General features: G+C 41.4%; 2 protein-coding genes across 7 annotated transcripts in view; one reads left to right on the forward strand and one right to left on the reverse strand.

The window, feature by feature from the left end:
- crb1 (crumbs cell polarity complex component 1) lies at window positions 1-23,687 on the reverse strand. Of its 4 annotated transcripts, none has more exons than XM_046049395.1 (14): window positions 23,489-23,687; window positions 22,346-22,688; window positions 18,393-18,614; window positions 16,446-16,641; window positions 16,141-16,280; window positions 15,531-15,713; window positions 12,666-13,631; window positions 10,752-11,302; window positions 10,344-10,509; window positions 7,836-8,775; window positions 7,120-7,164; window positions 6,334-6,456; window positions 5,739-5,865; window positions 1-1,546 (listed from the first exon to the last, which is right to left on the reverse strand). In XM_046049395.1, exons 2-14 carry the CDS (start codon window positions 22,422-22,424, stop codon window positions 1,328-1,330), a joined length of 3,957 nt encoding a protein of 1,318 aa, XP_045905351.1. In that variant the 5' UTR covers window positions 22,425-22,688; window positions 23,489-23,687; the 3' UTR covers window positions 1-1,327. The 4 variants fall into 4 exon arrangements, with proteins under 4 accessions (XP_045905351.1, XP_045905347.1, XP_045905349.1 ...); XM_046049391.1 differs by lacking the exon at window positions 1-1,546 and adding an exon at window positions 1,695-1,934; XM_046049393.1 differs by lacking the exon at window positions 1-1,546 and adding an exon at window positions 1,695-1,934 and having other exon boundaries at window positions 22,346-22,574; window positions 23,489-23,514.
- The window catches only part of axdnd1 (axonemal dynein light chain domain containing 1), a 12,426-nt gene continuing 8,382 nt past the window's right edge, over window positions 23,509-27,552 (forward strand). For 2 of the 3 annotated variants that reach the window (XM_046049396.1, XM_046049398.1), the window contains exons 1-7: window positions 23,509-23,734; window positions 24,725-24,879; window positions 25,379-25,482; window positions 25,863-25,956; window positions 26,416-26,513; window positions 26,611-26,667; window positions 26,884-26,992. In XM_046049396.1, coding sequence (XP_045905352.1) covers window positions 23,665-23,734; window positions 24,725-24,879; window positions 25,379-25,482; window positions 25,863-25,956; window positions 26,416-26,513; window positions 26,611-26,667; window positions 26,884-26,992 — 687 coding nt within the window. In that variant the 5' untranslated portion in view covers window positions 23,509-23,664. The remainder of the gene's footprint in view (window positions 23,735-24,724; window positions 24,880-25,378; window positions 25,483-25,862; window positions 25,957-26,415; window positions 26,514-26,610; window positions 26,668-26,883; window positions 26,993-27,552) is intronic. The other variant, XM_046049397.1, reaches the window with a different exon arrangement.

Here is a 27,552-nt window from a genome sequence, read left to right on the forward strand (position 1 = left end):
ATTCATAAGAGTCTTTGGCTTGCTTAACACACCTCTGAAAAAAACGTCAGAAAATGTGAGATTGGATTCCCCTGAATGAGAAAAGCAGGTATTTCCTCTGCCTGTAGATACTGAGGACATGAAAATAAGCATTGATAGGTTGATGTGGACCAATCGCTAGGATATAGGCCTACACACTCCTGCACATGCTTAATTGTGAGATGTAATACGATCTCTTCACAATCAATTTGTTGAAAAAGGAAGAGAAAAATACTAGCGGCAAACAGGAGTCCTCTGCACTACCAACTGAGCTAATCACACACACACACACAAATTATTGGAATATAAATGGTCAATTAACGATGTTCTGGCCCACTATCTAATGACTTGAAAAAAATTTGGCTTATTTGCCACCCCTGCTGTAGCCTATTCCTCTGTGTGCTAGAGCTTCATTGCTGTCTAAAAACTGTTAAAAACACATCAGAGAGCCACATCTTTACACTGGTTGACATGTTCCTTCACTACAATGATTCTGGGCACTGTAATTTATTTTGAGATAATCACCACAAACACCGTCCTGCTGCGGTAAATACTCACTTGAGCACCAAATGTGTATTCATCCATGTCTGAAAATAGTCCTTCACAAATGCACTATTTACTTCTGTTTGTGTAATGTTTGCTAAAAAGTAGAGCTCAGGTGCTTAAAGGGAATTACTGAGCCTTTTTAAATGTTTTTAAATATTTATGTCCTCCGTAGGAAACAATGGGTTTTTGAGAGACGGACTAACACATCATTGGTTTTGATTTTTTCATGGGATTTGTTGATAATTATAAGAATAATAACAATATAGAATAATGCTCTCCTTATCCTTGAAAAACACTGATTTAAAGACGATGTGTTTTGTGTGTCCCAAATAGTGCTCACTGGTCCATCAATCCTAAAAATATGGATCAGACACAAACGCTCAGACAGACTCGATGCGTTCTGAACTCAAATCTTTTCATTTAGATGGATGTGCTGCTGGATGGTGAGGCCAGATGCAAAACATTGCAGGAAGATGGCTGACGCACAGGGAGATACAAATACCCAAAAAGGGTGTCACAAGATCTCATACAGTCTCCAGGCATGTGCATATGCAAGTGAAGAAAAACAGCTGTACTTTACAATGGAGGTACTATAAGGGGAAGACTATGTTCACAAATATTGCAAATATTCTGCAGAGTTCAGAAATCTTTTTAAGTAAGTAATACCTATATCTATTATCAGGTGTGTTTCTCACAGTAGCTCCTTCATTGCAACAAGCACCGCATTCTCACTCCGCATGTAAACACAGTCCAAACCTGCACCTCATATGAGTCTCTCCATTGGTGGCGGCTGGGTGATGCTCCACATCTCCACCCGTGATCCCTCCTTCTCCTGTCGGCTGGGACTGTAGGTGCCGTGGGTGGCACGGCGATTAAGCGCCATCACCAGGCTGATGGAGGTGAGGATAAGAATGAGTAGCAGGACGATGGACCCCAGACTGATGGACAGTAAGAGGTCAGAGGTCAAACCCTCAGAGGTCAACTGGAGGGAAGGAGGGAAAGAGACAGAATCAGGTAGTAGGTGAACATTTTAAACTGCTGTTTTGGTTAAAAGAATCTCATACATGAATTGTATTTCTGTGTCTCTCTCACACACAGACACACTCTTCTCCTCTGCTCACTGCTTTACACTACACCAGGCGCTCCACGGGCACTGCCAAAGTGCTGATGGATGTGTTTCCCAGCTCAGCAGGTGGGTTGCAACCACCAGGAGCCTCGAGTTGCTGTAGACTGAAACCTCCCTCCGTCTGCCGCATCTCTCGCAGCTTGGCTACGGCCAGCGCCAGCCCCAGCGTCACCGCTATCGCCAAGCCAACCAGACACAGTGCCAACACTGCAGCCAACCAAGAGCTGTGTGGAGCACGCGCCGTCTGTGGAGGATCACACACACACACACACACACACACACACAAGGGCAAGATGCTGCCTGATGATCCCATTAGCACATAGGGCCTACACAGCGAACACCACCAGAAACACACCAAAATTAGCTCATACAGACACACACAATTCTTTTCGAGTGGGAAGAAAAGCTGCTTTACATGAAGCGTCTGAAGGTGTTTTAGTGACCTGTGAAACTTGCTAAGATTAATTTTTTTAACTTACAGTCCCGTCGCTCTTTGATCATCACACACCAACCACATCAGCACACACAAAAAGCTTCACTACCAACCAGAAACACAATTACCCTGCATGCAAACACAGATATTTGACCTCACAAGTCAAACCCAGTGAATCAAGGCGAATCAAAGCTTCCAGTGCAGCAGGTGAATACATTTGTTAACAATCATTAACGAGCAGCAGGAGACGGAGCAGCGGTTGCACTTCACATCACATCAGTTCTGGTCGGTGTGATAGCTGTGACACTTGGAGTGGCTGCTACAGGGTTACCAACAGCACAACAGTTTTAGGTATCACTCAATTACGCTTACAGTTTTGGCTGAACCTGTCAGGTTCCACAAGACTATGAAAAAGAAATCTCAGAAGTCAGCAAACTTTACACTGAGCAATCAACATGGAAACATCATTCTAATAAAAATACAACCATCCATATCCTGAGGCAAAAAATAACTTGTGCTCTATGCTGTAGACATTACACTTTCTTTCCCTTGCTACAGGTTCTTTGTTCACTCCTGGAAAGTGCTTACCTGTCACTGCAGCACAGTTGGCTGTCAGAGCAAGTGTGACACAAGTGAGCCAGAGCAGCCTGCAGCCAGGACCCGCCATCAGTCACCGACTGCCACACACACAGACATGGAGATGTCTAGCTAACCAGTCTCTAAGGTACACAGTAAGGCCACCCTGAAGCCTCGGCAGAGCAGCTACACACACACAGAGACGGCAGCAATGCTTCCTTGCTGTCAGCACTATCAACCTGCTCTGTATGTGTGTGTATATACATATATATATATATATATATATATATATATATATATATATATATATGTATATGTGTGTGTGTGTGTGTGCGCCTGTCAGATAAGCTGCCCTCATATGTTTCTGTGAAGCAGACCGAACTCCTGTGAATGCCACCAGCTCTCTGCTGAAACTGCACTTCAGCGCCAGATGCTGTTTTTTTGCTGGTGAGGCACATTTCTCCCTCTCTGCTTCTCGCGCTCTCAAAGGATGGCCACATCAGTGCCGACACTGAAAAACTGCTTCCCATTCCCCCTCTTTCCTCACTATTACCTGTGCTTGCAAAGGAGACACACACACACATACATACTCACAGACTTAAAAAATACGAGATGGAAAAGAGGAAGCAGGTGTATGAGAGAGGAGTGCAACTGTATATTGGTCAAAAGTATGTGGACACCTGAACATTACACCCATATGTTGAACATCTCAATCTAAACCATATGCATTAATTCTTGTTTTTAATAATTAATTTAAACTTTTGTGGGGTCGGTCGCTGATGTCTCGAGAGGAAGCCTGGGGTTGAGGTCAGGGCTCTGTGCAGGCCAGTCAGTTGCCCACATAAACACTGAAACAGGTCTTTGCTTGCTGTAATCATTCCTCTTGCTCATATTGGCCATAATAAAATCCCTTCCTAATGTTATTCCAAGTGATGGAGGACAAAATCTACAGCCCTTGTTCCATGCATACATTTATTCAGAAGCGATTCTGAAGCTAATATGTCAATCAAGTGGATATCAAAGTATTTTCGGTACAAAATTTCAAAACTCTGAATGCATTTTTCAAAACGAAGTCTATAGATTTTGTCCCCAAACATCTACACTGAAAGCGCATTAGGGCCCAATGAACAGAAAGAATGATTGCAGCAACAAAAAGCTGTTTCAATGATCATATGGACACCTGGCTATTGTTATAAGACAAACAAAAATTGTGAACCTGTCCTTTAACCTTGCTTTGTGCACAGAGGCATTGTCATGTTTAAACAGGAAAGAGACTTTCCCAAACACTGAAAAATAGCCTCCAACCAATAGCACACAAAAGTATATAGACAAAGGCGTCCAAATGCTGTAGCACTGTGCCTTCGCTCTGTGTGTGACTCTTTGAACTTGGGCTTTTCTGGGATCCACGCTACATCTTGTTAAGAGAGATTAAGTGTCTATGTTTGGTGTCACAGTGGCCAGCTGACTTCTGCATGTCTGCCCCTTTACTCACAAACAGGAAATCAGTGAAAAGATTTGCAGTTCACCTTCAACTAAAGTTTGTCTAAAGGAGAAAATGGAGGAAATAAAACTGAAAAGATAACCAGATGAGTGGCGATGAAAGAGAACAACTATAGTTGAGAGAAATGAAAAGAGGACAGAAGACAGACAAATGCTGATAAGATTTTTTTTTATTATTTGACAACATGAAAGACTAGATTTAAATCTAGAGAGGACAGGAGGACAGAGCATGATGAAGGAAAGACAAACAAGACGTTATGGTCATGCATTGATCATCCAGTATGACCTCAGCACAAGACTAAATGACAAAAAAAACAAAAAAACAAGAAAACAATCAAGTCCATAAGGAACAGACAAGTGCAGTGAATTAGAGCGTTATGAAATGATGACCGCAACAGCATGGTGAATGTGGAAGGGTACCATTCAAGCGGAACCGCAGAGAATTTGGGCTTAAAATATCTTTGCCTCACACAGGAAGGTTTAGAGACAGAAACTTCTTCTTTGGATAAAAACAACACTCAGCAGCCAGCCAGTTAGTCAGTCAGTCAGTCACCACAGTGCTCTGAATGCACATCAAGAACAAAGTGAGACACTGTGTTGCCTTCTAGCCCCTCTAGGTGCCTTTGTAACTACAACACTGCTTTTGATGGTTCACACGTTCATCTGTATGGAGCTACCAAAATCCAGTTCAGACAAGACTGACAGTATATCTTCAATTAGAAACATTATAAATAACACATATTTGATATCGTTCTTCACTGCATCAAAAAGTGCTTTATTGAATGTAGAAAATCCTTCTCTTTAGACCGCAGTAACTATTCTGCGCAGCTTTGTCCTGAAACAATTATTTTATTAATAAATTAGTCGATCGAAAGAAAATTTATAAATACAATTCTGGACTATTGGTTGGTCAACACAAGCCCTTTAAATGTGTTACTTTGGGCCGTGAAAACTTGTGATGGGCATTTTATAGATTAACCAATTAATAAATAATCACTAACAGATAAAGTAGACATTATCTTTAGTTTCAGTCCTATTTTGTGTTGATTTTACATCTATAGCTACTTAAATAAGTATATTAAATTGAGTAATATAAATAACTATATTGAATAAGGTGCTTCTGATTACCAAAGTATCATTTTAAGGCACAGAAACAGCTCTGTGGTACCTTTAACTTGATGCAGAACTAGAGAAAACCCTAATGTGTGCAATGTGCTGTCATAAATACCTGATCCCAAGTGCATGGTACGGGAAATCATTGGACATTCTTATCTTTTATGATCAATCAATCACCCATACACTTGAACTGACAAACTTGCAAACCCAACTCTGCACCCGCTTTCTCAAACAGTCCCAAAGACAAGTGCAGACACACACACCTGCGCGAGCACACACACACACACACACACACACACACATTCAATCCATGCCTCCCCAGTCTATTTCTGGCTCATCGTCCAGCCTGAGGATGAGGTAGGAGAGCAGCTGGAAGAGGTTCTGCCACAGCAGCATGGCCACATAAAAGTAAATGTCGCTTACGTCTGTCTGGCATGTGTCTCCGGCGAAGCTCATGTCACACACGCAGACAAACTTGTTGATGAGATTGCGGCAGTAGCCGCCATTCAGACAGGGGTTGGACTTGCACTCGTCCACCTCCTGCTCACACCTACAGACACAGAATCACAGTTCAGTCAGAGACACAGAAAAAGGCCCTGCTCTTTGAGGGAACTCTTAAAGAATCCAAGCCCTGCTGGGAGAACCATCCCCCTTTATTAAATACACATAAAAGTTGAGTCTTAGTTAAGCCAAATAACGGCAAATAATGTTTGCACAAGTGTAATAGCAGAGAAACTGTGACATGTCAGGATATAATGGCTATGCTGTGCACCTGCATAAATATGATTGGACACTAATAGTGAGATGAGTCAGCCACACAGCTGGTGAATGTGACACATGTATGAAGCAGCTGATGTTAATCAGCTAATGCAGGTGTGACTTAAGTGTCCTGCCTGAACTAATGCTACAATCCATAGATAAATCTGGGGATAAGTACATTTTGTCTCAGTCTGCTCTGGATCCATTTTACTTAATTACAGGTTTTATTTTATAATATTCATGTCTTTTTCTTTCCTACCGGTGTCCAGCAAAGCCAGGTGGACAGTCACAGGACAGCTCTCGGTCAGTGCAGTTGCCGCCATTGAAGCAGGTGTAGTTTCTAGTGTCATCGCCGCACACAGAAACAGGTAGCTTAGGTCGTCTAGTAGAAGAAAGACATGTAAGAGGGTAAATACACGTGTTTGTGTTTTACTTCTGTCAGAGGTATTGAGGTGTTCAGCAGGTCATGTGTGTCTGTTACGTCTGCCGGAAGCTGAAGAATCAGCCAGGCAGGAGCTGTGTTGTTCGGCTTCCCACAGCTCCCCACAGGGGAGACAAAGAGGCTTAGGAGGGGAACATGATAATAAGATTAAAGACCTCGGGCAACTAGCAGGACGTCAAATCACATGTACGGGAATGAAAAAGCCAACCTTTCTCTGGCCTCTATAACCTCCTATTTGCCTGAAGCATATCAGCTCTGTTCCAAAATGTTATGTATCTGTTGGCAACTTGAAATTCATCCCTCAATGGTTACAAAATGCAGGCTTTTTTACTTCGGGAAGTGTACAATTCTGGTGGGTGAAGTTTTAATTTAGATGCCAGGAATCTTCTTGAACTACAGCTGTCACTCATTTGAAACAGTGGGTATCTCATTTTAAGACAAACAATGTCACAGGGAGCGTTAATATTAGCTTTGCTTGGCATTTTGTTGCACGCAGTTGAACAAAAAAAACAGGAGACATCGAACATGACATTTGAGAGACAAATATCTAACAGGAAGCAAATAGCGAACACCTAGAGAAATAGAAAGAAAAAAACAACTTACACATTTCTGACAGCAATGTACCACGGAATTTCTTCAACACGTTCACTGGAGAGGAACAGAAAGAAAGGCGGGGAAAGGGGGTAGAAAGAGACACAAACAAGAGACACAAACAAAAAGAAGTCATTTTGATGAAAACTTTACAGCGTAGATGTTCCCAGTAAAGGGAGATGTGCAGCTTGACTGGTATCTTGCTCAGCGAGATACTTGTAAAGGTTTTCCTTGTGCAAAAGAGGCAAAATGCAAGAGGCTGTGTGTTTACAGGATAAATGGTTGGAGGCGTTCCCCTGCTGGTTCTCCGAGGCAAACGGTAGATGACAGGGGAAAGAAACTGGCGCTGAACCAGAGAGCCTTGTGTAGTGAGACACCACAGCAGACTGAGGCCTTTTCTGGCTGACACTAGAATAGAAATGCAGCATCTGAGACGCTCACTGCAGGCGTGGTTGAAATGCTGAACAGAGGCAGAGATGTGGAGACATTTACAGTGAAGGATTTTGTTTGTGTTGTGGTGCGGTCCTTTGCTTGTGCAATTTGGAGCATTTATTTGTGTATTTTGTGTTTACTCACTAACTAAGACCAAGAGCAAAGTCATCGGAGCATGAAATATTTAAATTGGGATTGTTTCCCCTTCTGCTGCTGGTCTATATTTTCCACAAGCCTTTTGCACTCACCAGAAAGTTAACTATTCTACTCTATTCTAGTGTTCTGCCTTAACTTACTTGCAGAGGGGTCCAGTGTAGTTTTCAGGGCAGAGACAGGCGTACCTATCCGGCCCGTGCAGACAGGTGCCTCCATGGGCACACAGGTGGTTTATACACATATCCACCTCCTCATCACAGTCCACACCTGCGTAGCCAAACTCACAGGTGCACACGTAGGCCAGCCCGTTCACGCTGCAGTTGCCGTGAACACAGGGACTTGAAGCGCAGGTGTCAGTGAAGAAGTCGCAGCGTCTCCCGGCCCAACCGTCGGCACAGCTACAGTTGTAGGTGTTGAAGAGATCCTGGCAATCCCCTCCGTTCAGGCAGGGGTTGGGCTCACACACAGGGCCCCCACTGCAGCCGAGGAGCGGCAAATGCAGTGATGTCTGGATGAACTGCTCCTCCTGCAGGCGGGGGAGGTTCACATCAGAGGAGCTGAGGTAAGGCAAGGCAATGCCACCCAGCTCTACTGTGCTCAGGCACCCAGTCAGGGACCACCCAGCATCAGGGGCAAGGCCCCCTAAGAAGATGTCCACCCCCTGCCTGAGGAAATCCAGGTTGCCTCCTTTGCTCCTGGAAGTACTGGCTTCCTCTATTTCTTCATCCAGCACCAGAGTCCAGCGGGAGGTCTGGGCCCATGGCGTTGCCATGAACAGGTGGACGCTGTGCCACTCACCATCAGTAACGCTAATCCTGCTGCTGAGATTTACAGACACGCGGTGCTCTCCATCCTCTTCCTCGATGTAATCCTCAGTGGTGCTCTGAAGCTCCATGAAGAGGAAACCATCCTGGACAGAGAGTGTGATGAATGCTGAGCCCTTCTCTGCATGGAGTATGGCTGCATTACGCTTTCGTGTGCGCAGGTTTAGGGAGAGGTTAGTTAGATTGCGGAATATTTGGCCATTTCCCCGGTAGGACAACACAGTGCTGTCATTCAGGAAAGTTGCATTGGAGTAGCCTAGGAGATTACAGAAAATATCTGTTGTGTATATTTCTTTACACATTTACATCCACACTTTGTCATACCATTAAAGCTCCTTTGTCAGTTGGCAAGTTGTATTGGCTTTCTGCATGAGAATACAAGGGCATTAGTCCACTGGTTTTTAATTCAAAGTTTACAAAAACAACAGATATTATTACATCATGGCATTTACCTCCTTGATAACACTACAATCCTTTTAGGCAACTAGATTAGGTAATTTATCAGAAATAATCGCAAGGAGCAGGTATTCTCAATGAGTTAATCACTGGTTAGACAGGAAACATGGCAAATTATAATCCCAGCAAAAAAAGCGACAAGCTGGCCATGGGCCAATCCTGCTTTACAGAACACATACAGTATACTGCGCGGGCAGATTGAGGCCAGTATATAATAAAGCATGTTGTATCACTGGGTTACATAGCGGCCCATAATGACCAATTCCACAAACAAAGTTAAAGATTAGGTAACGTACATGTTCTGTAAGTCTAAGAGGCAAACAATTCCATGTATGGATTAAAGGGCTTTTATGTAAGACATTATGTTAAGGAGAAGAAGGCACTGGTCTATGTTGTGTGCGCGCCGCGGTCGGTCCGGGCGCTGCTCTTCCGCGGGTTACGCTTCTTGCGTTCCGTCGGCATTACGTTGTCAGCTGGCATTTGGGTCGGGGTCTTCCGCGTTTGTATCGCGGTGCATCTGGGAGTCTTTGTTTTTTTTTTCTCCCACCCCTATTGCCTACCGGGGTTCTTGCCTGCCTGTTGCTGGGGTAGGTGTGGCACAGTCGTGGCGTCCCACTCTCACTAACAACTACATTCTTTAACAGGCTTATATGCACACACATGTACACACACACATAAAGACACATTCACCCACGCGCACACAGACACACACAGTCTCACACATAGACACAAACAAATTTAGGTTGTCCCTGGTAGAATTATTCCTGATGCCTTTCTTTCAGTTACTTATTTAAATTAATTGTTATTATTCCAGCTCTCCTGTCTATGCTGTGTTGCTTATTTAGTGTGCTTGACTGTTTCTTGTTTTCATTTTTCTCTTAGTTGTCATACTACGTCAGCTGTTTATTGCTGCTGTTCGGCTGGTTGTCTTTTACTATTATTATTATTATTTTTATTGTTTGTTTTTGTTTGTGTTTGTTTGTTGTTGTTTTTCTCCTCCCCAAGCCTCCCTCTCTGTTCTATTGCAGGTTTCGTTGCTTTCTGCAATTGGTGTTTCCCTCTGCTATTCCCTGTTGTCCCCACCTTCCATCCCCCTTCTCTTGCAGGTTTTGTCCTTTCTCTGTGCTGCCTGTTTGTGCCCCCCTATCCCCGTGTCTGCCCCCCTGTCCGGCCGGTGACAAATCAATACGTAATTAAATAAATACTAAAAAACTGTCAATGTACTGACAGACTGAATGAGACAGCGTCACATGGCATTAAGGCCTTGCAGCTTGACTTTCATTAGGTTCAAGAATTGAGAAACAACCTGGGTGTGTTGCAAACAATTTAAAAACACCTCTATACGTTGGAATATAGGATGTCACTTACATTCATATCCCTGGTTCAGCATCCTGCACTCTGAGTCTGTGGGGCAAGGTGACAGCTCGCACCACTTGACCTCTTCACAGCGCCGCCCTGCTGTCCTGAGAGGGCAGGTGCAGGTGAAGTCATCCCACATGGAGTAGCACATCCCACCATTTAGACAAGGGTTCCTCTGAGGATGAGAAATTGATACAGGCTTACTTTTACCAAATGCCGCATTCTTCTTCATCTATATGTAAAAGCTTTCAGAGACATGAATGAGATCTCATTTTAAGCTGAATCTTAAATTTTAATCCATTTATGCATGCCTTAAACTACTAAAGAGAGACATTGTCAATAGTGATAAAGGCTGAAAGCAAAAGGTTAACTAATATAAATGAAATGAAACTCTGTCAAAACTAGCTTTTTACTCACACTGCAGGCATTGTCCCCAGAGCATCCAGTAGTCACATTTTCCATGAGCTCCAGAGGATATGATCTCACTGACGTGTCCAATCCAAAGAACTGCAGCCTCCTGTCATTGATCCTCAAGTCCTGGATACAGCCTTTAAAATATCCCCCAAATTCTGAAGTCCTCCTACTTTCCAAAAGACCTCCCACATACACAGTATCTCCTGCTTGGACATTAACTGTCCCGATTTCAACATCACCCTGTATTTGAGCTGCTACATACAGTGCCATACGATCCTTCACCATCTCCACACTCACAAAGTGGACTTCCCCATTATTGATCGCACTCTCTGCCTTCAGGCTTTCAAAGTTATTGACCTGAACTGTCACCTTGCCGTCCTCCAGCCACATGTGCAAGTACTGGCTGCTGCTGTTGGCGAGCACCAGAAGGAGTCCATTGTGTCTCCGTGTACGCAGGAAGAGGGAGATGAAGAGGTTGTGACCGAGATCATCTGTGACAGTGAATGCTGCAAAACTCTGAGAGTCCTCATGCCCAAAGCGTGCAGTCACATGCTCTGCAAAAATGTAAACAGGATGAGATATAACAACATTATTCGACAGGTTAAAGACAAGAGAAAAGTGAGCTGGCTTGGTGTCACCATCAGGAAAACATCTTCAAAATGTTTCAGCTTGGCCAGCATGCATTATGGGATTGTCTGAGGTTCAAAAAGGTTTTATACGTTTGCAAATGTAATTTATTTGCAGTCCTTTGTATTAAAAACATGAAGGAAGAAGAAAAAAAAACATTGGACTCAACCAAAGAAAAAAGAGAGCTGGGTGCTAATGTCAGTGTCTACCAAGTACAAAAAGACCTTATACTCTCAAATCTATCAGACTTTTCATTTATTTTTCATTTGTATTCATTTATTCAGCAATTTAAGTTTTTTCTCACATGTGCTGAGCATAGAAAGTAAATATTTACTATTAAAAGAGCTTTATGATTTTTTTACAGAGCTAACTAACAGGAGGAAAATACATATAAGCAGTTTATGTTGAAGTCCCTAAAAGAACGGGCACAAGAGAGGAAATTTAAGCAGCCACCAGCCCTCATGTTCTGTATGTTCTGTATCCACTGTCAGCACTTTCCACTGTGGGTTGGTCACCTTAAAATGCAGGCAGGACATTAAGAACACAAAAGGCTAAAGCTGAAGAGAGGACATATGGTGTATGACAGGTCATGTAAAATCTTATGAAAGCTTCAGTGTCTATATGTGTATGTAATTTTTAATTAGAAAATATATATACTGTATTATATGTGAAAGCCTCAATGTCTATTTGTGTAAATTGTTTGAATGTGTGCTTGTGTGTGCATGTGTGAGCTATCCCATCGCACGTTACTGGGATAAGTAATCTGCTTTGATAGACTCAGGAGGCTATACATACCCTCTATGGAAAAGCAGAATCAGTATTTTTAAAATTGAAACTATGGCCTTTCATCCTACTTAATATTTTGTTTTCTGATATATTGACCAGAGTATCCAACAGTCTACTGAATGCTGTGATATTTCCTTCCATGTTCTGTGTATTTCTAAAATAGAATCTCTTACATCCTTAATCCAGAGTGCGTCAGATAAGAGGATCTCTGTGGCTTTTGATTGGCCCCATCTCCACCCTCTTATCGTCTCTTACACACCAGTAACTGAGGATGTTATCTAATTCCCCACTTAAGAAATTTGGTAAGAATGACCTAGCACTCTTTCCTGCAAACTCAATCAATCAGGTTAGTTTAAAGTATAAAGACTCTGGTAATTAGCTATCCCAAACTTTTCCTTTCGTTTTCTTGTTTGTGAGTGTGAAAACAGTTTGATGTGACTACCAGATTTAGAAAATCAAAATCTTCTGTACACAATTTCTACTGTTTCACAGATGTAAACATACCCTCCTCACAGTCCTGCCCCTCATAAGGCCTTGGACATCGGCACTGGTAGCTCTGCCACAGGTTGACACACTGTCCTCTGTTTTGGCAAGGCACGTCCAGGCAACGGTCCCTGTGGCTGCAGCCAGGGGACACATTAGCAGCTGAGTTGCTCAGCCATTCCTCAGGGACGACAAGCTGCCAGTCCACAAACACATCCCGCATGCAGCCCATGAATGCTGGGAGAGGAGAGTCTTGACTGGAGCCAGTTGAGTCCTGAAGAACTCCTCCAATGAAAGTGTTCTGAGGACTTGACGCCAGCCCGGCCAGGGTGCTTGGGACTGGGGCCACCCTGTGGCATGACTGGCTCCCACAGCTCCCATTATCATCCAAGAGTTTCAGACTGAGCACCCAGTTTCCAAGCACAGCCTCTACAGAATGCCACTCTCCATCTGTGACATTATGTGGAAGCTCCAGGACCTGGCTTGGACTTTCTGCTTCAGCCCCAGCAGAGGCCTCCTTTCTCAGTGTGAGACGGAGCTGCCCTTTGTCCAGCACCAGGATCAGCAGCAGCCCCCTGCTGTTCCGCTGGAACAACATCGCTCTGGGCAGAACAGTCTTGAAGCTGAGGGTGATGTTGCAGGACTCCTCTGCATCCACCAAGGGACTCTGCAGCAGCAGGTAGCCTCTGCGTTCAAAGGAGAAGGTGGTGGGGGTCTTACAGAGGGGTCCAGTGTACCCATGTGAGCAGGAACAGGTGTATCCGTGAGTCCCATCCAACATGAAAGGAGAGCAGGAGCCTTGGTTCTGGCATTCATGTCCCTCACAGCCCACTAGCCTCACATCACAGTTTATACCTCCATAGAGAAAGCCATCATGACTCTGTTTGAGACAGTGGCAAATATAGCCTTCAACATGGCTCTCACACCTGCCCCCATTCTTGCAGGGACTGGGGTCACACTGGTTTATCACCTCCTGGCAGAGGGAACCTGTTAGCAGAAAAAAGAAAGTCACATAGCTCATATTTTTCAAGCAGAGAACAAGCAACATCACGTGCTTGCAGATGTAAAGTGCGTACTGTGGCCTGTAATTATTTATACGCCCACTTAAGATGTAATTATTGTCATTATCTTACTACTTCTTCAAAAATCTTATAAGCAATAGATTTCCCTGCTGCGTGTTTACTACTAAAAAGTCACATTCATACGCTTGTACAATGGACATGTTACATAATAATGACAAGTGAGGAGCAACAGCTATACGTTTATACTACGACTGTAAAATAAAAAGAAATATACTTTAACAACAGATGCATTGCTGCTTCAATGGTAATTTGTTATGTATTGGTGGGAAAAAAGATAAAAGAACACACAAATTAAATACCTATTATTTAACACCTATACTTATACAAAAATGTATTCTGATGGTACCTGTTCCAAGCAACAAAATCCCCCAAATCCATAATGCAGGTGTCCACATCATGCAGTCGCTTTTCCCCCCAGAACAGCCCCAAACTTGTCTAACTGCACCATATTAGTTTATATGTGTACAGGCCATCCCAGTGGAGGTCTGCTCCTTGTATACTTCTCTAGAACCACATAGGGCTGAGTGGCTCCAGTCAGGAGACTGGCAAAGCCAGATCCTGGGGATTAAACTAATGCTATTTGGCCACCTAACTGAGTCAGTTCCACTGCGACTGGCAGGGAGTCAATATTTAGAACGCAACTCTCAGCAGGCAATAGCTAACAGTCTTACCTGCGTTGCTAGATCAAGTCTTATGTAAGCAGGAAAACTAGAATTGTCTGCTTTTACAGCTGAAATGTATAATTTGATGTAGCATTCCTGCAACAATACAACATTTCTCTGGACATCAACACACCAACAATATACTGTGAATATGTGAATGGTTTTGTATATTAGCAATTATATCACCTGCAGACCATATTTCGTGGACCTAACCACTCATTTAGGTAAGTTGTTGATAGTTGATAGTGCCAGTTGTCCCCCAGCCTTCTCATTCAGTCATTATGCATGCAAAGCCTTACAATGAGAAATTAAAGCTACTTCATGTAGTTGTGTGGTTATGGTTTCTCTAATCTCTTTTTAAAAACATATTTACACTACCACTGGGGGGCGCCATAATCATAAAAGGTCAAACACATATATTGCCTTTAGGGTTAGTTAGTTAGTTAGTTAGTTAGTTAGTTACCAAAATTACAAAGTCAGTGTCAGACCCCACAGCCATATCTGCCAACCATTTTCACAGTCACAGTCCTAAATCTGGACCTGTCAGCTTCATTAAGAGAGTAATTTTATTATATAGATAGTTCAGAGCCATGTGTCTGTGGCCAGTTCAGTTAGTTTTGCCTATCCATTATCACAGTAGCTTTTCTTTTTTTTCTGTTCACTTAAGCAAAGAAAAATATTACCAAAGTCAGAAATGACCCCTGTGGACACATGGTTTCAGTGTAGCCGATATATTGTCTTACCCATGTACAATTCAAACTATCTGCAGACAAGACACTGTTAGAGATATGATGATTTGTGATTTGAACTCAGTGAACCTTTACATCTCCAAAACATGAGAGAGAATTAATATACAGCACGTCTATGTAATATGTAAAGCACATGTTTTGTACATATATTTTTAGTAATAGCATGGCATTCACATTTAAATGTACCTTTTTCACCCTGCTGTTGCTCCAATCAGAAACTGATCATTCCCCTCATCAGACATCTGACTTAACACACTGTTATAATCATGTAACGATACAACACAGCTTTGGTGATTTTTGTAGGCCTGTCGGTGTGAACAACACAAGTCCCTACATCATTGGGGACTTGTGTCAGACATAATGAATTCCATTTGATTAGTCAGAATAAATTACCTTTTGTTCCTAGAGGACAGCTGCAGATGTAGCCTGCAGCATGCTGCTGGTCATAGTGTTCAGGCAGTAGAGCCTCGCTGCCATACAGGGCCTGCCATGACCTCTCAATGCAGCGACCTCCATGCATGCAGGGGCTGCTGCCACACTCATTGATGTCGATATCACAATGACGCCCCTCAAACCCTGGAATGAGGACACAGACAGTGTTTCTGATGGGAATAATGTGCAAGAATGACATTGACATCATCCTATGTAGATTAAGTAGTCAGAATCCTAGTTTTGTTGTATCTGTTTAGTTTTATGGATGCATTAACATGCACATAGTCATGTTAACACACACAGTAGGAACAGTTTACTAACACAGCGAGTATACAAATGTGCATGAACCTTTAAGAATACTAGAGTCTTTGCTCACTGTTGTGTTTCACTTTCACTAGCCTTGTCGTATTCTCTGTTTGCAAAATCATTTTCATCTCTCATTCATACCTACATCTGTCTGTTTTTTTCCTGATTGCTATACCTATCTCTTGATCTTCTTTAAATACTCCAAAACCTGTAACGAAAATACATTATTTTTTCTGTTAACTGGGCAAGAAAGTGTTTCACATACCTGGCCAGCATTCACAGGTGTAGTTACCCCGGTTGTCCTTGCAGATGGCGCTGTTGAAGCAGGGTTCAGAGTGGCAGGCTGGGAGTAGTGTCTCACAGTGTCTGCCAGTGAAGCCTGTGTGAGAGCAGTCACAGCTGTAGCTGAGACAATAAAGGAGAGGAAATTAGTATTTAAGTATTTCCTCCAGTTTGTGTTGTGCAGGTGTAAAACTGAAATCTATTAGGAATCTGTACTACCGTACAAAACAATTTTGCTTTTCTAAACTTGGCAAGGACTACAATTTCTTCTCTTGCTGGACTACTTACTCATTCACTCCATCTATACACAGAGCCCCATTTTGGCATGGGTGCTCTTGGCATTGGTCAATGTTGATTTCGCACCGGTGTCCTTGGAAACCAGGCAGGCAGGTGCATGTGAAGCCACCGACGTAGTCATGGCAACTACCGCCATTGATACATGGCTTTGACTGACACTCATCAATCTGGACCTCACAAGTGGCCCCTGTGAAAATCAAAGCAATACAGATGTCAGAGGGCGAGTGAGCCTTCTACACAGAGTGAGTGCAGGGGGCAAAAATGAACAACGCTTTTATGTGTACGGGCTGTGATCATGTTTGGACTGCTCTTTTATCTCACAACAAGGCTTCTGCAGTTGTTTGCAATAAACAACACGTTGTATACAGTATATCTTTAAATGTATCCCTAGACTGGACTGTAGAAATATGCACACAAAAAAACAAAACAATTTATTATCTCCATGTATTGTGTGAGAAAGATAATGAGAATGAAAGTTTAACGTTAATAAATACAACTACAACTAACAAGTAATGGTTTAGGCTGCCTAAATGCAGTAAACCATATGAAAAAAATGAACAGGTGAAACTTGAGTCAGGCTCCTTTCAGCATATTGATTCATAGGGGTTTAGCTGGTTAATGTATTCTCTATTAAAACAGGTTGGTTTTGTGATATTTTAAACATAAAAGCTAAGAAATAAAAATAAGATCCAGATATGATGCAGAGCAGAAATTTATAATTAAGATTTATAATTTAGATATTATATCCAAGTTAGAGGTTAAATAAATCAGCTGGAGTGGGTTGAAGTTTTTGTTTTAAAAGTTACCCTTTATTACTCCAGATTACTTTAAAATCGTCATGAGTCACACTGAACTCTCACTTGGCCAAACTTATATGAAAACAACAGTCTACAGCCATGGATTATTATTTATTCATCCTGAGGGGCGACAAGAATTTGTGTAACAGATTTCACAGTAATCCATCCAATAGTTGTTGAGACATTTAATTTGAAACAACAATGTGAACTTCATGGTGGCGCAGTCAGGTGAACACCAGAGTTAGTTGGGTTCATCCTCGGAGGACCATGAATGTGTAAACCAAATGTCACGGCAATTAAGTGACACACCATGCTATCTGCTACCATGGCTAAAAAGGTTGGACAGAGCACACAAAAATTACTGCTGCAGTTTTCTCTAATAATTAAAAATGGCTAGGAACTCCTTGATCCCATAAGTATCTCATCGCTAAGCCATCGTTATTTTCACATTTAAAGCTGGAGTGCATAGTTACATATAAATGACTGTCCATTACATTCAAGCTCTTGCTGAACAAGTTCACACAATGCTGATTAAGCCTATCAGTGTCATGTAAATCTCCGGGTTTTTATATGGTAACATTCCTGTGCTGGAGCACCGGTAATGATGCTTTTTACACCAGCTAGCAATGACTAGTTTGCCAGAGATGAAGGTGAAGTTACCCAGAGCCATATAGAGAGCTCTACAACAAGTGTTAAAAAAAGGTCCATTGGAGAGAATGTATATTATTATAATTATTTTAATGTATGACAGAGCCTATGGTGGAAATACCTAAGAAGCGTCCAACAAAAGTTTCTGTTGCGCCAGATAAAACAGAAATTCTGCATTCAGAAGAAGGATTACAGTCATATAAAGAAAGCAATCGTGAGGACAAACACAGATAACATTTGATGTAGCTTCCTCGTTGGAGAGTGCTGAGAGAAGAGAAGGGACTGAGGGCAGACGTGGATGTGGCGTTACTGCTCTTGGACAGGTTGGTAAAAGATATGGAGTAAGTTATGTAACTAATACATTTATTCTACATTTAGTCTCGGAACTGAGCGTATACGTCTTGAGCATGTGTCAACAGTGTTTGTGTAATTACTCTCATTTCCAGACAGGGGAAGGTTTCAATGAAGACCCAGCACTGTTCTTTCCACTCACCAGTGAACCCAGGAGAACACAGACAGGAGAAACTGCCCACTCTGTCCACACAGGTGGCTCCATTCCTGCAGGGCTGTGAAACACATTCATTCACATCAATCTGGCAATGAGCACCCTGGAACCCCGGCACACAGAAGCACGAGTAGCCGTCCCCTCGGATTCTGCATAAGGCACTGTTTTGGCACGGGTTTGGAGAGCACTGGTCCCCCACTGGGGATGCACCTATGAACAAATCACATTTCAAAGTATAAATATCACAGAACATACAACGTACAGATAAACAAAACCAATATTTTAATTTGTAATATTCTACTTCTCACATTGATTCTTGGAGCATATCAATAGTTTGTTACGACTAAAAGTGTACTGGTTACTTATGTATAAAATAAAATGTACTCTACTTCAGAAGACTTGGTTATACCTTCATTATTGTCCAAATGACCTAAGTATTTAGTATAAGATTTGGAAAGTTGCTCAGTCTCCAGGTCAAACTGTCACAGTCTGTCTCTTTGTCCCTCCTCCTGGTTCCCCAGGCCCTTTCATTGCTATTTGTCCACCAGATGCCCTCGAACTTTCCGTCCTTTTCTCATCACCTGACTGTCCCACCCATCTTCTCACCTGCTGCCACTTCTCTCATCAGCCCTCCAGTTACCTGGCCTTTTGCCCCAGCCTCTTAGTATATTCTAACCCAGTACCATTAATTCCCTGCCATGAGCTTTGCACCTTGGATTTCAAACCACTGGAACCTTAATCTTACCCCAAATCTGGACCTTTACTGTTACCTCGACCTGTGCCTGCATTGACCTGTGCTGTATCCATTGCGCATTGTGACTCCTCAAGAAGCAACGGGACAATGGAGTACACATGCCCTCAGCTGGTATTTTAGTTTTGATCGTGTCTGGCCTGAAGCCCCTGTTTTTTTAAATCTTTATTTAGCTTTGATAAAGCACTCTGTCAAGCAGCTGTCAGTATAAGGACTTGAAATTTAAGGGCCTCTAAAGGCGTCATGGCTCGCTGCCATGGTAACCAATTCCACTGTTTGGCTTCAGCATTCAATCTATTTCCATGGTGACTGCATCCAACCGAAGATTGGAGGCATTTACTCCTGTACACTTAATGAGTGTGTTAATCAGCAAGACGTTATTGCAGTGCTGCCACAGCTTTGGGTTTAGGTCTCATTTCAGTCAACACATGCCATACATACTAATTAGAGGATCAGCACTTGATCTTCCTCAGTAACCACAATGAAAAGTAATAATACTCAAACTGTGTAGGCTATGACTTAATCATGTGTGTCTAAAATGTTTTTAAAGACTGATAAATATTTTGTAGAGAATTGTTCATTGTTCACTCAGTCTCAGAGATGTAGCCTAAAGATGTAGTTTTTGTCATTTTTGTTTGAACTTTTTCATAAGTTCAAAAAATTAGATTGCATTTTAGGACTTTCGTCATTAATAGCATTAATGCACCATATCTTTCATATTAATACAAATACAATGTTTTTTAAGAGACACATTTAGCACACTACATACGTAACCTACAAGATCTGAAATAAAGAAGAGTTTATGACTTTACTTTAAATGCAGACTCCATCAGACTTTGCTTGTAAAAGTAGACATTTGTTTGTTAATTTTGACTAGATTTATGAACAGCTGATGCTGTTGATGTCCAGGAAAAAGGCTATTCCGAACCTAAAAATGTATACAACTATGTTAAATGTTATGTTCAAGGAAGTTATGGGAGTTCAGGCAATGAAATGTACAGTTGTAGGACAGCTCAACTGCATTATAGTTTATTAATAGATATACAGATAGTTTTAGCATTATCCTTAACTTCTTAAATCCCTTAAACCTATGTATACATAGAAAAAAGTGACAATATCACAAATTCTGTTCTAACAGATCGCAACAATTATAATATCATAATTATGAGTAAAATATTTAAACCCATGATGTATTTCTTTTTATAGCTGCATGAAAATATTCTAAATTACTTGTGAATCATTTTGGTCACATTTGTCCAAAATCTATCTTGGTATATTTAATATCTTAAAAGTTCTCAAATATCAGTACAAATTTCTGTGGGTTTTGAGTGTGTGGCAGCACATTATGATTTTTTGAAGATGTACCCACGAGTAGCATTTAGCTAACGCTTTTATCCAAAGTAACTTACAATTGCTACATGTGCCTGAGGTCGCACATCTAAGGAGCAACTAAAGGTTCAGTATCTTGCTCAGGGATGCATTGGTGGATGTCGCAGTGGGATTTGAATCCCGGTATCCCACACCAGAGGCATGTGTCTTATCCACTACTCCATCGCCACCCACCTATTTTGTCACTTTTCTTCACACCTGACTCCTAAATCTTATATCACTTCTATCCTTGAGACTGTAGTTCTTAGTGCAAGACACAGAAACATGACGCCACAACAAGGAGGCTTCAAATCAGACAATCAGACTGCATCACATTTCTAAAAGCCTTAAAAGCAATATATGGATATTGGATGGATGTGGCAATACTTGAAAGTGTGTTTTGCATGATGGGGTCAAGAAAGATTCATCATTATGGAGCTGGGGGCCACAAATGAAGCCACACTGATATGAACACAGATATTCCAATTATATTTCTCGAAGATGATAATCAGTCACAGTAATCATGCCTCAAGAGTGCAGCTAGGCTGAAAGCAGACTATAAAGACGTAGAAGAGAGCAATTACACTTGATGCTCCATCTTCACCAACTCAGGCAACAATCTCCTGTCATTGGGGGAGGTCAATCAATTTCACAGACAGTCGGCAGGGTTTGCCAGGAGCAGCTTACATGTCTAGACTTGGAGCTATGGGCCGCATGTCCCGGGGATATGGTGGAGATCATGGGTATCAGTAATTATGCTCTGACCATATGTCTATATTTGCTCTCAATACAAGGATCAGCCTGTAAAATCAGACCAGATTAGATGGAACAAAAACGCAGAGACTCAAAAGCTTTTAAACATGGAGAAAGCTATTAACTATGACTATTCATGTGTTGTTTAGGAAATCTTGATAGGTGGTGTCCGATTTAAGATTTGCTTTTTACTGAATCCAGTGGACTTTCTGTATTCCCCTGAGGCAGAGCTCAGAGGATTCAGAGCCAGGCTTGTTGCCTGTTTTGAGACACAGCTCCAGCCAACCACACATCCCCTCCTACAGCATTTAAGGCTTTTTCATATGCAAATTACTTCTAAGGGGGTTTTTGTTTGGTCCTATCTGGAGGCCCTCGAATGACACATGTGGGGCACCTGACATCTCCTCTGGACTGATGCATGTTGCCGGTGTATATGTCTGTCTGTTTGTTTCAGTTGTGATAAGAAGATGTGTTATTATTGGGTGTTTTGTAGTCCAACAAAGACATATAGTGCCCCCACCTCCCCCTTACTTATCCTCACACCCCCTCATGGGTCACTACGCTGGCCTCCATTGTTAGATCTCTTTTTGTCATTGTTCAGTCCTTAGAAAAAGTGTAAACATCACTATATAGGCAATGATGTCAGGTCACAGTCTTGATTGGTATTCCAAGCATGGACTGGTTAAAATGCAAGCCTAGTTAAAATGCAAGCCAATTACTCGACTCAAATTCAAAACTGTACTTAATTTTACAGTTCAAGAAAAGACTTTTGCAAGAAAAGTGTTAATAAAACAAACATGTTTTGAATTAGTGTTGTTTTTGTCATTTTTGCAGGTTTGAGAACAGCATCCTGCTTGGGGAAATGATGGGATGCAACACCAACTCAGTCCAGTATTGTAGGTGGTCAAATGCAAAAACCCAATGAGTCTACTCCTATAGCACTGATTAGGGTAATAGTTAACTACATACATGTATGATGATGAAACATCATGACATTAAACAAGCATGGTAAACAACAACTGAAAACTGACGGTCAACTCAGAGCCACCAGAGGAGGGCAGTCACTTACCATATATCACAAACAGTGATGAGATGAGAATTGTGCATGCCAGTAATTCAAAATTAGGATAACGAATTAAATCCATCATCGTGACAGGAAATCATCCTGCTCGTTGTGTTGAAGTCATGTCATACAGCGTATCTCTCTGCTTCTGCTTCTGCCTGCTGCGACTCATCTGTTTTCAACTCCAGAGCCACTTGATGCACACTTCTCTTCTTGATGGAGCACCATCAAGTCCCTCCATCACACACGAAATAAATAAAAAAAAACTAGAGCGTGGCGCTCAACACCCTCCCGTGCGTGCAGAGCGGGGCAGTGACAGATTATATGGGAGGGGGTTGCAGCAATTTTACTGCAATGACAGAAGGCTAATTGATGTTAAGGAACAACAGTTTAAATATAACAGCAATGGGCTAAGATACTTACAAGAGTAGCTACCCGAATATTATAATTTCACATTGGCCCATGGCATTTAACTTTAAAGTAGGCCTACTAAATGTGAAGGTCCTTACCCTCCAGCACGTGCCTGCATGTTAGCAAAAGAACAAAAAAACTAAAATCAGAATATCACGATGTTAGAACATCTTGATATGTTATAAATAATATGTTGATTATTGTTGATTGATTATGTTGATTATACAACCATATTGATTTAAAAAAAATACTGATCCATTCTTAAGACTATTATCTATTGTCTTTATATTTACATAAGGATAATGAGAGTGACTGAATCAAAGAATGAACAAGTGTCAGAGTCATTACAACCTATTTAAATACAGATGATGTAGGTAAATATAAAAACAAAAAAATCAAATAAATCCTAATGTAGGTTAGCCTAATACCTGATAGCAAGTCTTAAATTGATAGGAAATTTATTTTCTGATATCAATCTTGATATCAAGTAGCATAATCTTTGATATCATACAAGAACTGCAAATCGTGATATCAAAGAAACATTAAGTTAAAACGCCTTTGGGATTTGCGTCCTTTGGCCTAGATGTAGGTACAAAGAATTAAATAAAATACAAAAATACATATATTTTTGTTGTTATTGTGCTGCACTGTTGTTATACACTGGGTTCAAACAGGTTTCAAAACAAAGAAGATAGACATCTAGATAGATAAAATAAACAAACTTCAGAGGACACGTACAAACGGTAAGCGTTTCCATGGCAACGTGACCAGGAAGTTGAAGCTCAGAGGACAGTGGAGGAGACGGTTCTCTTTTTTTTGGCAAATAAAACGAGCTTCTCGCCCACATGACTTTTTCAGAGTTTCAGAATTGTATTGCCAGGACCTCAATGTAACATCTCCACCGCGATACCAGGATGTCTGAATCCATGAGAGCCAGTTCAGCGCCAAGTTCATCGAGGCCGGAGCAAGAACTGGACACCAGAGGTGACGTTACTGTGCAGTCGGTTGGGGAAAGCTAGTTTAACATCACAGAGCTCAACTAACTCAGCAGGTGGATGACAAACAAACAAAATGCGTGCTAATGATAGGAAAACATTACTCATACTGCCAAGGCACACATCCCTTCACACATAGGTTAGATAAATACAACAGCTACAAACTTTTGCATTGATGATTACAGAACGCAGTCCCAGCCATTTCTCACAAAGATAAACACAAGTTACACTTTCCCCTCAAACTTGACTAACAATGATGAAAGATGGAAGTTACAAATAAAGAGAAGAACAGTAAAATAAAATCTAAACAAAACAGCTGAATGGCTGATTAAATATAAAAAACACAAGAAATGCAACAAGAACATGAATATGTTATTATATATGGAAGCATCAAATTTACACACACACACATACATTGCAATATAAAGCATCCTTACTGAAAACATCACTAACTGGCATGGGATGTGCAAGGCCCAGAAGCCGAGGGCTCTGCATAGGGTGGTTAAACTGGTCTGAAGATCATTGGTATCCATCTCTCAGTGATCAGTGATATTGGTGAGGTGCCTACGCAGAGCCCAAAGGATATTAAAGGACAGTACCCACCCAGTCACAGCCTGTTCACCCAGCTTCCTTCTGGGAAGAGATATAGAAGTTTCTGCTGCCACATCACCAGACTGCAGAGCAGCTTTTTCCCCCAAGCTATCAGACTTCTAAAGTCAAATTCATCCTCAACACTGCTCGATTGATTATAGTTTATTTCTTTTTACAGTTTTTATCATTGCTTTTATATTTTATATGTATATTGTCTGCTTTCTAGCAGAAGGAAGTTACAAACTCAATTTCACTCTGCAACCTGTTGTATTGTGACAAATAAATCTACCATATACCTTATACGTTGTACATACAATGCACTGTTACCAAGGTCGTAGTCTGAGTTATTAACTTACTGATTTGTTGAGTTTGATTTTATTTTTCTCAGTGGCGGAACTGAATTTTCACATCCCAGTGGAGAATAGAAAGATACAGCTTCCTCCTGTCAACAACCAGATCCCAGATGAACTGCTGGTCAGCCTTACCTCCACAGTCTGCAACAGGAGCACACAAGGGCACACTGCCCACCAAAGGCACTGCAAGGTATTCAAACGTTATTTATATCCAAGAGGATTATTCCTGTGAGGCTATTAAAACTCAGCCAGGGGAAAACCCAGGTGCAACATGAACAAAATGAGACTTTCCTCTCCCAGCGACCAGCAACAAAGGATTTGCAGCCCTTTAAAAGTTGAGCAACTTAAACACACCTACTCAAATAAAGAAAACAAAAGCCAAATCACTGACCTAACTCCTAATCTAAAAACAGGGGAAAGGTGGTTAAAAAAACATGCATTATCAAGTAGAAGGTATTTTACAATAAACATTTTATTAGCAGTCACACTGACAGTGACAAGGAGCTGGGGAGAAACCAGCCCTGCTATCCGCCCGCTTCGATCAGCAAGCTCACCTGCAGCCCATCTAACAAACACATACACCACAGCAGAACGAGAGAGCTATAGAGAGACCATCACACATGCACAATGGACACACAAAGCTGTGTGGCTGAAATCATGTTGTGTTTATATGATGACTTTATGTACAGGGCTGTGGAATCAGACGGCCGGATCCAGTCTGGCATCACCCTCTCGGACGCAAGAAATACAAATACTTTCTGGAGCAGCCAACATCCCTGACTGGAGCTGGCAGGTCAGATGCACCAACAAGACATACTGTATGCAACAACATGAAGAATGTTGTCGTTACTATCAAGTGTCTCCATATATTTAATTTAAACTGAAAGTCAGTGAGTTGTGTCTTGTTATCTAGAAAAACATCACTTGCATATACTGTGTCAGTGATTACAGCAACACATTTATGCATGTTTACTCTTGATGTACAGGAAAGGGTGAATATAAAACCGGCTTGGTTATGTATTTACAAAAGGACACCTAGCAAAGCCAAACTAATTTTAGGTTTTGTTTGAAGTCATTTATCTTTAATCTGCTATTTAAATGAATGCTTTAGAATTGGGGGAACATTAAATATTTACGTTTTTTTTCTTTCCTGTTTGGACGATATCCATACAGGGATATTTCGTTCCTGTGTGATGCTATGGTAACCCAGAGGAAGACGTCACACCTGCCACCACTGACTGACAGGAGTGACACTAGCGACACTCATGTAAGCTGCCTCAGCTGAACTCTTTTGACTTTCTGGCCTTTTAACTCTTTATGGCAAAACGTAAGGAGGGCTTGAGAATGTTCCTTTACTTCCATTTTTAATTTATCATAACTGACCTGATGATAGAGTTTTTACTTAGCAGCATATGTGGTATAACATAAAATCTAAATGTGACATGAATGAACAATGATATCCCAGCTCAGCAAACACAATTCTTTAAATAATTTATAAAGTATGATAGTAACTTAAAAATGTGTTACTGTTTTTATCTCAAAACATTTACTTTGGCTTGTTTTCACTTATGTAAAGGAAGTTAGAGAGAAATGAAAATTGATTTTTCATATTCAGGAATAGAAGGTTTTACAGTTGTCTTAAAAATACTGTTATTTGCTGTAACAATACAACTTTTAAATGCTATATGTGTACAAGTATTCAGTGTGTGGTGAAAATCACGGTCAGTCTGTCTTTCAGAACTTAAATGTCTCAGGTAACCTGATCCCAGAAGAATATCACATTGTGAAAAACAAAGGGCTGCGGAGCCTTGAGTTCTATGAGGAGTGAGTTTGCTTCATTATGCTCATCCACTTTATTCATGTTAACGGTTCACCCTTATATTATCGTTGTCGAAACTCTTCTGTTGCTTTTCTTCCTCAGTGCATTCACAGTGCAGCTGCAGGATGATGAGCAGAAGCTACGGGTATTCCCTTCACTGTGAGTTCAAAAATATTAATCTATTTTAAAGATAAACTGTAGTCCTCACTTTGTTGTCTGAAATAGTAATTGCCCAGCTAAATGGTAGGAAGTAAAAGTACTGTGTACTATTAGGTTGGCAAAGTGCTGGTAAAATAAAGAACGAATGTTGTCAAGCCTTAAAGAGTCCTTAAATGTTTAGTAATACTGATTTGTGTGTATGTTTTGTGTGTCCAGGAAGCCCAGTGGCAGACTGGAAGTGGTCCAGCTGATGAGGATGATGGACGACATGCTGGTGAAAGCCGGAGTAGATCAGCAGAGTGAGGAGCTGACTGAGCTCTCCCAGGTGGGCAGACAAGCAAAAAACACACATGCTGCTCTGTGCCTCTATGGTTGACCCTAGTGCTGTGCTGCATTCATGTACAGAGAATAATATATACTGGCACAAGTTTAAAATTTTTAAATGGACTAACATTTGCAAAATACCAGGGTGAACCTGAACATATTTTAAAGGTACAACAGGTCAACATGTTTATGCATGGTGCACAGGTGCAGGGTTTGAGGTGTTGACAACTGAAAGATGAACATGTAGTCAGGATAAACCAGTGTTCATTTTTGATAGCCCAATGGACTCGTTCTTGTAACTGTTTGTGTTCCTTATGTCTATGTTGTTGTGTTAGTTTGATTTTCCTTAATTGCTTTTATGTGAGTACTTCTATCTAGTCTTTCTATCTAGTGACCGCCACCTCAACCAATAAACACAGAATGAAAGATCCTTTTATTAGCACCAAAAACAGTGTGCACAGTGTACTGTTTGAGTGTGTTACAACAAAACAACCACAACATATTTAGAGATGTAAAATTTAAAATGAAACACAAAGTGCACAGAGATTCTTATGGAAGTAT

Source organism: Micropterus dolomieu, linkage group LG05, assembly GCF_021292245.1.
Source record: "Micropterus dolomieu isolate WLL.071019.BEF.003 ecotype Adirondacks linkage group LG05, ASM2129224v1, whole genome shotgun sequence".
Lineage (NCBI taxonomy): Eukaryota > Metazoa > Chordata > Actinopteri > Centrarchiformes > Centrarchidae > Micropterus > Micropterus dolomieu.

Excerpts from the sequence above, each read along its gene's own strand:
- crb1 (XM_046049391.1), bottom strand. The coding sequence starts at position 22,424 with ATGATGGATTTAATTCGTTATCCTAATTTTGAATTACTGGCATGCACA. Across the intron at positions 13,632-15,530 it reads CTGTCCTCTAGGAACAAAAG|GTTCCCTCTGCCAGGAGGTG; the intron begins GTAATTTATTCT and ends TTCTGCTAACAG. Across the intron at positions 10,510-10,751 it reads CTGGGGACAATGCCTGCAGT|AGGAACCCTTGTCTAAATGG; the intron begins GTGAGTAAAAAG and ends TCTCATCCTCAG.